This window comes from Alosa sapidissima, chromosome 3 (genome assembly GCF_018492685.1).
Source record: "Alosa sapidissima isolate fAloSap1 chromosome 3, fAloSap1.pri, whole genome shotgun sequence".
Classification (NCBI taxonomy): Eukaryota; Metazoa; Chordata; class Actinopteri; order Clupeiformes; family Clupeidae; genus Alosa; species Alosa sapidissima.
In genome coordinates, this window is record NC_055959.1 from 16,997,366 (window position 1) to 17,008,039 (window position 10,674).

A 10,674-nucleotide genomic window follows, 5' to 3' on the forward strand; every position below is an offset into this window, starting at 1 on the left:
GACTACTGTTACTTAATTTGTGCATTGACAATAAAGTAGGCTATTACATGAACTAAAGATGACTAAAATCTTATGTAGAAGAAGAAACATTCACAAAAAATCCATCCATCCAAAAATGACCTTTGTTTTTGATAGCTGTTGAAAACGGCATGGAACTGACAGAGATGTTTTTGTTTATAAATACATAAAAAATAAATAAATAACATTATGCTTTTCCCAAATACAATGTAGCCTACAGGTGTAAGTGACCTTTCATCAATCCAGTTGCAATGGATGAACTGTGATGAACTTGTGATTGTTTAGATATTTTAAAGGTTTTATAACAATGCTACATCTTCTTTGGCTATTCTACAATCTATTCACCTTTTCAGCACCAGTAGGCTACTTTCTGTGCAGCCGCACACACACACTCAGGCATGCCAAACAAGCATACACAAAAGTTTCAAGCGTGGGGGATGGAGTAAAATATGGAGACAAATTGAAGTGTGATTTATTTTCGCGGAACGGATGTACAGGACTGAGCGGCGGTCATATTTTGTACCGCTATGCGGTACATCTAGTTTAAGAAGACTCCAAAAATAATTCAGTGGAAATGCATGGATTCCAGTTGCTGCTACTGGAAGAAACTGGAATCCATGCATTTCCACTGAATTATTTTTGGAATCTGATCCCTTATCATACCTGTTCATTCTTACTTGTTGCTCGACTTATCGTGACTAAATTCAAGATGGCTGCAAACGCTAAACTTCGTGAAGATACTGTCTGTATAAATCGTCTTGTAAGTAAACTACCAGTGCTTTTTCAAAGTTCTCAATGTCTGGTTTTAAATGTCAGGGCCCTCGGAAGTCTACCAATGAAGTGTGGAGATACATTGAGCCTCGTAAATGGGTGTAAAACAGTGATTTATTTGCATGGCTAGCCCGATGCCGAAGCAAGCTGTTGGTAGCATCGGCTAACTAGCGCCAGATTTTGGAGTGCAGGGGACAAGCCGAGATGGGCGATGAGACATACGTTCACACTCGGTATCATGTTTCAATACACTTTAGGTCAATATCACACCGGAATTCTCCTTTAAGAGGGTTTTCTAAGATTCATCTTACGATCGTTCGTTTGTTTTTTCCGAGTGTTTCCCGAACATGCTAGTTGCGTGAACGCGCGTGCACTGCTCTTAAGATGCTCTAAAGGGGAGCTGTCCACGTTAATAGTTCTGAAATATCCTCTGATTTGACGGTGATGTCAGGTGACTGCACGTCACAGCTATAGGCCTACCATTTAAACTTCGGATCTACACATTAATTCACATCAATACGAAAATAGAAACACTTCGACATCTGCATGTAAGCATCCCAAGTAGGTTACATACCACACAGAAACATAAATTATTGTAATTATTTTAAGATTAGATTGTTGCACCATGCAATAATTTTTCGGTGTCACTTAAGAACACGTTTGAAGATAAGAAAGAAGTCGAGTAAGAAAGAGAGGAAATGTGTAGGCTTAGATTTTTATGCAGTAGGCTACAGACTAAACCACATGTTGCGTTCTCTGCTTTTTACCTCATAGGCCTAATAAAATATAGCCTTCACTTCGCAAAGATAATGTCAAACTATTCTGGCAACGTCTCGTTTCATAACTTGATTGCATTTTGTCCGCTTTTCATCACATTATTATGACCAGTTTAAATGTAGGCTATTTTGCACGCTAAAATCTGATTCATCACAGGTAGGCTAAACACAATAAAGAATGGAAACGTAAATTGGATTATGTATTCTAAGTTGTAATTCCTCTGTATGTCCTGTTGGTGACCTCAGTGAGAAGTACTGTTAAGACGCTCTTAGCCGGTAACGAGTACTCTGGAGAACTCGTAGATCTACGAGTGTTTTCACAACGCTCTTAAGCTACGATGGTTTCGGGAAACAGTCGGCAAATCTTAAGACGTTCGTAAGAGGGACTTTACGACGCTCTTAGGCTTAAGATGCTTTCGGGGAACTGGGCCCTGGTCTATGAAAACATAACAAACTGTTCCAGCAAATCACAGATGAGATGCGCGTTTAGGAGAGTTTCAATTGCATGGGAGCAGCACGGGAGGGAGGGGAAGGAAGTAGCGAGCTACTGTAGCTCTCTGTTTTGTTTGAAAGTCAACAGAAGTGACATAGCCCAGCATCGCTTAGAGCACCTTTAATTCTGCTTTTGTGCAACAGGCATCTGATCCTTTGATTGTTTTTTAGACTCTTGCTTTTGCCACCTTTTTTGTATTTGAACTCCTGTGCCTCAGTTAGTGTTTCATCCTTGTGTTTTCTTTTGCCTGCCTGCCGTTGGAATCATTGCTTTTGTGTGTGAATAAACTAGTTCCATGGAAGCTAACTTCTGTCTGAGCCTGTGTCTGTGTATCACCGTTGTTGCAGTGTAGTGTCACCGGGGTGTACAGTGCAGTGTGTTTTTCATGTGTGGTCCTTTTTGACCCTCCTTCCAGATCGCCTCCCTGTGGTAAGCCTCTCCTAGTTTACTATGTGTGTGTTCCCCAAACCCATAAGAATCAGTAGGCCTACTAAACCGAGTTCTGAGTGTGTGTTGCTGCCCCATTTCCATCTAAGTGCTTTTCACTCCATTTACTGCATTGTAAATTAAACTATCAAGAAGAAAATAAAGAAATGATTTATGGTTGTCATAGAATCCTGTCTCTACTTAATTCTTGCAAGAACCTGTGTGATTTATGTGCTGGTGTCCTTTGTTTAGGCTATCCAGTTTAATTGTCGATCTTTTCCTATGGGTGACATAAGTCCCCTGGGTGGCGTAGTCGACATTTCAAAATTCTAAACAACAAAAGAGACTAATCTCACTTTCATTACAAATAGGCAAGGCAATTCATCACTAAATTAAGACTACAGATAGAAACACTCATCGGAGACAATATCCTTCTCAACCATAGTAGGCTGTTCAAATAATTTATTTATACATTATGCATCCTGTATTTGTTTTCAGGGCTGATCTCATGAACACAATTTTTTATTGGAGGTGAGGATTTGAAGTCTGGTCCTCCGAGTTTACGACCGGCATGAAGGCAGTATTAGTTATACTGGTACACAGACTCTACCATTGTTTTTCTGTGTAGCCTACAACTGAAAAAATGTGGTAGGGCCTGTAGGTGTTTCCATGTGTTTCAAGAGATTTCAATAAATAATACACACATCTCTCTCAGAATGATGTGTTATCATGTCCCAAAAATCTATGAATGCTGTGAATTCCTATCTCTTTATGTCCAGACTCGGGCTTGAGAAAGAGTAGGAATGGGACTGTACCATTCCCAAGGGATCATCAGAGTCAAAGTTTGTGCTGTGCTGGCCTGTGCTCAAGGTCTCCTGCTGTTCCTGATACTTCTGTCCCACTACTAAAGGCAGGAACTTAGAAAGGGTATGTCCATTTCTCCGTCCGAGGGACAGAGGAAGTCCATTGTGAGGTGATAAGAAGATGGAATATCCATCCGCCCTCAGCACCTCTTGTAGGTCACAGTCGGAGGCTGTGTAGGTCGGCTATGAAAAGTACAATGAGTTATGAGCATTGATGTAACAGTCATACAGCATGAAAATTACAGTATTGTACTGTTACTACAGCTTCAACTTTTGTTCAGATATATGGCAGTATTCTAGGTCCAAACATTTAGATTTTACCTCTCCCCTGAGCTGTCCTTTCTGGTTGACACAAAGGAACAGCGACGAAGCCAGACCCTTTATGACTGTATGTCCTGCTTTGATGGACCGCAGCTCCAGAGCAGCTGGAATGGAGGCAACATGCAAAATGCTTAGTGCCACCACATGCTCAGGTATTCCTCCCTCACTAATCCACAGCTAATGATTAGCTTTTCATGCCTCCATGTCAGCGATAGCAGTGTCCAGAAGCATTATGTTTTTGGGATGTGTGGTCACATCACGGCAGCCTCACAAAGCACTTTTTGAAGGTGGTATGTAAAGGCAATGGAGATTTCCTTACTTTTGGTAAAAACACTAGGTCAAGGTCACTGTGACCTTACAAAACACGTTTTTGTGAGATTGGAGAGGATTTTTTATGAGTAGACTGAAACAGAACAGAAGTGCGTTCAAATTTGCAAACATATGAACATTTGCATAGGCGAACAATTTTCTGTTTCCTTGAGTTTTCTGCGAATTTTTGAGGTAGTAGGTAGGATGTTGGGAGTTGGACGGAGAGTTACCATTAAGATGGAATGTTTACACAAAAACGTTCAAATGTATCCGTTCATACAAACATGCAAGGAATTTGAACGCACCTCTGGTGTTTTAGTTTTTAAATTGCCTTTGGTGCTATACAATTCATACTTCATAGGTAAGTATATGTAGTATTATACAAGAAAGGCATATACACCATGTTATAAAACTAGATGTACCGCATAGCGCTACAAAATATGACCGCCGCTCAGTCCTGTACATCCGTTCCGCGAAAATAAATCACACTTCAATTTGTCTCCATATTTTACTCTATCTCCCACTCTTGAAACTTTTGTGTATGCTTGTTTGGCATGCCTGAGTGTATGTGTGCGGCTGCACAGAAAGTAGCCTACTGGTGCTGAAAAGGTGAATAGATTGTAGAATAGCCAAAGAAGATGTAGCATTGTTACAAAACCTTTAAAAACTCTAAACAATCGAAAACATCTCTGTCAGTTCCATGCCGTTTTCAACAGCTATCAAAAACAAAGGTCATTTTTGGATGGATGGATTTTTTGTGAATGTTTCTTCTTCTACATAAGATTTTAGTAATCTTTAGTTCATGTAATACTTTATTGTCAATGCACAAATTAAGTAACAGTAGTCTGAAACAAAATGCTGTTTTACATCTAACCAGTGGTGCAAATAACTGACATGTCCAAATGGGCCTTGATGAAATGCGTCGCTAGACTGTTCATACACATTTTAACGGGCCAAAGTTAAAGAGCTGTTGTTCGTGCAAATATAGGCTGATTCATGTTCCCTTGCATTGTGTAACTGAGGTCCATGGCTAGTCTGGCTTTCACCAGACCAAGCTCAATCTTTTAAGAAATCAAAAAATAAATAGCGGGCAGATCAGGCTGGGTTCACCCAGCCTAGTCCATAGGCACCCGATATTGTTTAATTTTCCGATTGAGATATTCACGCTCTGGCTATTCTAAATGCAAAAATGCATCAGGGAGTTATGACAAAACTGTAACTAACAAACTAGATCCTAATAGAAAGCTGTTAGCTTCCCTAAGCTACAGGCTTATAAGGTAGGCCTATTTATTACAACATAAATTGTCAATAGGCTATGCTGGCGACACAAAAAAAAATCTCCGTTGGAAACCAATGGCTTACGCCTTACAGTATCAAGCGGACTTAAACTGCCATATCGTGGCGAAAAGTATAAAATTCACGCAGCTCCATGAGTCAAGGAAAGCGCGAATGAAGTAGCCACTTCTAAATGGGACCCACTACACAGTAGCTTAAGGTGTGTTGCTAAAGCAGCCATAATGAAATGAAGGTGTCATTGTTTGGATACTTCACACACACGTGCTTTTTAATTTCACAGACTACAACTACCAAGCTGGAATCAAAGCACATCGATTCCCCTCTCACACCCTGCACGCACTTAAAACAAAATAAACAGGCTTCTCAGTCTCACGCATGTATAGGCAAAACTGTATCAGACCGGTGTAACGTTGGTAAATCTTCCATTGCACTGATTTTTGTAGCGCGTGCAACAAATGACAGTCGAAAGATACAATTACAGTGCTGCTACCAATTTGCTTGGTATAACCGCATTTATAGTTTTCTACAAATGCAATCAATCAAATTGGCCTCCATCACTCAACCAACGCTAAAGGTAACATTACCTAGGTCCTTATTGATATTACAAGATTAACGTACCTGCAGTAAAAACCAAGCATGTCCGATAAACATCCTCAGATTTATTTCGGCTTCAAGAAGAAATTGGAATTACATTTCATGTGAACATCGTCCTATCCTTATTAGACGTTCTCTGCGGTTAACTACAGTCCTTGTAGGAAGCGTCCATTGTTTTTCCAACCCACTTTTAACTTCCAACAAAATTACGTCTCACTGCAACGATGCGCCATCTAGTGGACAAACGTCTACTTATCGCCAATACTGGAAATGCAGCCATGATGATGATGATGAATATTTATTTTGGCTTTCTTTTAATCCTACTGAATTTGTAATTATGTATCGGCCGTTCTAATACCGATAGTATGTGGGTGCCTGTGTGTGTGTGTGCATGTGTATATGTGTGCACCGCCATCTACAGGCCAATGAGTGTACAGTCACTAAATGTACACATAACCTGAACATCTTAACTGAAGATAGGGGCGATTAAAGCAGAATAATATTGCATTTTCATTTTTTACCGGGGGGGGTGCAAATCACAAATGAGTGATTATGGGCCAGGTTGATGTGGGCCCTTGAGACCACCATACCTTAAAAGATTCTTCATCCTCAGTGCCACGGTTCAGGTAGTTATTTAGGAAAAACTGATTTTTTTCCGGTTCGGGGGGCCCAGCACGGGGGAGTGGCCCCCAGGGACGAAACTAAATTTTTCCGTAAAAGTCTAGTGGGGCTACATACCCACCAAATTTCATGTGCCCCGGTGGTTCGGTGTCCGCTTCGCTAGCGGCGGTCATAATAATTATTAAAACATGTATTATGTAACTTTCAGATATGTTGTGGGTTAGGCTGTTTAAAATAAAGTTTGACCAATGTATTTTAGAATGTACCCAATTTCTTATCTCAACTGTGACCTCTTATTAGCCTTGGCATATTGTTTGTAAACACATTCTTCCTTATTGTAGAACCATAACCAGCAGTGTATACTGTAAGCCTTGTTGGAACACCCTTACCACACCACTTTAAATGTTAATTACTGTACAAGGTTTGCGTTCGTTTGTAATAGCTTGCAAGTTCAACCATGAAAGTGCCGCAAATGAAAAAGCATGCTTTTGAGTATTAAGTGTCAAATATGTGGCCAGATGAATTGATAACTGAAACATGTGCAGTGCAGGGTTTGCAGAGGAGTCGCTGTCAACTTACTATATTGAGACATTGTGGGAGAACCAGCTACGGAACCTTCAGGCTTCAGCTCCAGGAACAGAGCCTGTCTACTGCTCTCTGAAAATAAAGAAGAAACAGGTATAAGGCCAAAGATCTGCTCTGACTTCACATACATGTAAATCAGGTTTATAGGCCAAGTATACTTGCGTATACAAGGAATTTGGTCTCTGCATTTATCCCATCCGTGAATTAGTGAGACACACAGGGAACACAGTGAGGTGAAGCACACACTAACCCAGAGCAGTGAGGGGTTAGGTGCCTTGTTCAAGGGTACTTCAGCCGTAGATGTGGGTATGTGAGAGCAGTGCTCAACTACTTTTCCCGCCCACATTTTTCCTACTGGTCGGGGATCGAACCAGCAACCCTTCGGTTCCAAGGCCAAAGCCCTAACCAGTAGGCCACAGCTGCCCCATAGGTGGAAAAACAAACTAACAAAAAGAGGGTTTCTTTCACTGGAAAATGTATTAACTCTTTGATAGCCTTTCAACATGGAAAAGGCCAATTAGAAAATAGGTACAAAACAGAGTTTTAATTACACTTGTTTTCATTTAATGGCTTCATTTAAGCCACTATTACTTGTTACAACATGTCCACATCCAAGTAAATCACAGACATGGACAAAATCTTTGTTAACATAAAACAAAGAAAGAAAGTAAAGGATTTTTTGAGCCTTACCTGTGTAGAGATGCCGTTGTCTGACCTGATCATTGAAGGATGAGAGGACGCTTGAACTTTGCACATAGAAGCAGAGAGAGAGTGATGGGAGGAGGAGGAGATAAAGAGATGAAAGGCACAGAGACATGGTAGAGCACACTGAGGCAAAGTACCAATGAAATACCCTGAGGTGGCCACTCAGTAACCTACAGTATAGATGTTCAATCGCGACAGAAAACCACTGTAAACAGCTACAGTACAGTGGACAAAGACTTATATACACTGTACTGTTTCGGGAGACTTATATACACAGAGGGTTCGAAAAAGAAGGGGTTGAGATTTAAGAGATTGTGACTCATTGGTGAGCAAAAGGGAAATGAGATAAGCTTCAGAGTTCTTAGGAAATAAAGGCAGTGAAAATTCCGAAAATGGACGTCATCAGTGCCAAGCCTGACAACCATTGCAGTCTTGCAGACACTCAAGGCGCTTACGTAGACAATGAGGATGATTGTAGGGAAAGTCACAAATATAAACCGTTATAGTAAGTACCTAATTTTCTTGTAAAATTAGTGACATGATCCTTTTGGAGGGTGTGACAGCTGTGATACAGCTGCTGACATCCTCTCTGATTGTAAGTCACATGTCACCTGGACCTTTTCATTGTGGAGAGCAGAAAAGAGTGCATTAAGAGTGCTGCTGTTCACTGTTTGACTAGGATCACTATATTGTTATTTTTCCCCCTTAACCTAAAACTGTTAATCAGAGTGCTCATCATTCCTTTTACTCTTTATGCCAAAACATGAGAATCTGTGTGAGTTTCATAAAGGACATACTTGTTGTGTGCCGATAGATAATTCAAAGGCGGACAGAGGTTTTGTCACAGTACTAATAACCCGTCGAGAGACTGTCTGATAGTCAAGGATTTTTCAGGCATTGTTTTGGTTAGCTGATCAACAGCTACATTTAATACAGGGTAATTCCACGCAAAACTGTGACATCCATAACGGCAACACAATGCCATGGTATTTAGTTGCCATTATGGACGTGACAGTTTTGCGTGGAATTGCCCTACAACAGCCTAACTGGATGTATAACAAAGCATAAGGTTAAGCTGTTGGCTATACAGTATGTTCCAGTAATTTGTTGTCTTTTAATCATTTCTAAGTTGGGCTTTTTTAACATTTTTTAACATTTTTAAACTATTGCCCTTTTATGCTTTTATGTATTATTACTCTTTGCACGTTTGTTTATGTAAAGCACATTGAATTATCTCTGTGTATGAAATGTGCTGTAATAACATGCACATGTCGGAAAAGGCCCATCTTTGAGTGTAAACATAATAAAGTGAGGGAGATACATGCAGCTTGGCTCTGCTGTATTGCCATAAATAAACACACTCCTTTGCAATGATGACAAAGAACTCGTAAATAGCAGCTTATCTGTCTTTTTTATTACTTTGCTGTTGCCCTTATGTTTTCCTTTTGGTTAAAGTCTGTCATTGCCTATAAATCTGTGAGAGACACTGGACTCATGAACGGAAGAGAGCCTTATTTGGAAAAGTATAGTTTAACATGTTATGTTATGATTAATGAATGTGGATCAGTAATATAAAAATATGAAAATAATATAAATAATTTGGGAAATATGCCCAATTATGCAGAAAACCTTCCTTTTATTTAGGGATAGTGGGCAGGTAAAATATATGAGCACATAAGTGGGTGTGCTCTTTTTAAATAATAATGAAATTAACATTAACAAAGACATGATTTCATGTTTCGCAAGCAACATACATTTTTCAAGTGTCAGAGCACCATCTTCCCGTCAAAATAAATGCCTTTGCAAGCTAGTTATCTTTATAGGTGTCGAAGGATTTTGGATGTTTGCAATGTAGCTCTGCCAAATTAGGTAGCTTTAGACAAAATATACTGTAATGCCACTTGAAAGCACTTTGGCGTGTTGAAACTCCATCCTAATCTTCTGGAAGTTTCCTCGAGATGTTCCAGAGCACCCTGACAATTTATTGTTGTCATATACAAGCCCATTTAAAAAGAAGTTAGGATGCTGCGTCAAATGAAAATAAAACACTTGAATGTGGGCAGGGCCAATAAAAAAAAGGGAAAGTTGTGTAATACTAAAGAAAACACAAGGGGGAGCATTTAATAACAAACTAATTAGCCCTAAGTTAACTAATTAAACAACACAGTGTAGTTATTTTACATTAAAATAATGGCTCCAAACTCATTTGCTACTCTGTCCAACAATATGGAGAATGGAGTCTGATATTACTGATGGATGCAAGGAATGCTGGTATTTACTATGTAACATTCTTGTGATGGGTAGAAGCATGACTATTTCTGGAGAGGGAGTTAAGAAAGACACGAAAGACGCAATCCAGAGACAAGGAAGTGTGTCATCATAACAAAGGAAAGCCAGACCCTCTTGTAACAGCTGTACTGCTGTAAATAAAAAAAATAAAAAAATATGGCAAAATTACCCATGCTGCTTCCTTAAGTTGGAATGTGCAAAAATGTACAAAATATTGAAAGGATACCTTCTTATGTGATTTTTGCTACAGTGGTAGACTACTGAAAACTTGTTGATAATTGTTGATTTTTTGCTGTAGGCTAGTGTAGACCAATATCACACATACAGAAAACACTTAATTGATGTGATATAATGAAGACTTGTTAAAACCACATAATTTTCAGTGTCCCGCCGGTGGGACGGTTACCCCCCCCCCCCCCCAACATTCTTGTATGCACCATATTGCTATGTAGCATAGTAATGTTATACACCATTTCAAGGCTTTGACTCTTGGGAATCAAAAAATGACAACTTTTTTCATGTACAATCTTTATAGTACTTACATTCTCAGATTAATTTTATTATGTCTCAATTAAATTTGATCCAAAATACCACCCTCCCCCTCCTC

General features: G+C 39.6%; 1 protein-coding gene across 1 annotated transcript; it reads right to left on the reverse strand.

Moving 5' to 3' along the window:
- Positions 1–3,245: 3,245 nt before the first annotated feature.
- Positions 3,246–10,240, reverse strand: fgf21 (fibroblast growth factor 21). Its single transcript, XM_042085463.1, has 5 exons — positions 10,237–10,240; positions 7,764–7,901; positions 7,068–7,145; positions 3,669–3,772; positions 3,246–3,530 (listed from the first exon to the last, which is right to left on the reverse strand). The coding sequence occupies exons 1-5, from the start codon at positions 10,238–10,240 to the stop codon at positions 3,246–3,248; spliced, it is 609 nt and encodes a 202-aa protein (XP_041941397.1).
- Positions 10,241–10,674: the final 434 nt, after the last annotated feature.

Coding starts and splice junctions, on each gene's coding strand:
- fgf21 (XM_042085463.1), bottom strand. Junction 3,773..7,067: donor TCCCACAATGTCTCAATATA/GTAAGTTGACAG, acceptor CCTCCATTCCAG/CTGCTCTGGAGCTGCGGTCC. Junction 3,531..3,668: donor AAGGACAGCTCAGGGGAGAG/GTAAAATCTAAA, acceptor TACTTTTCATAG/CCGACCTACACAGCCTCCGA.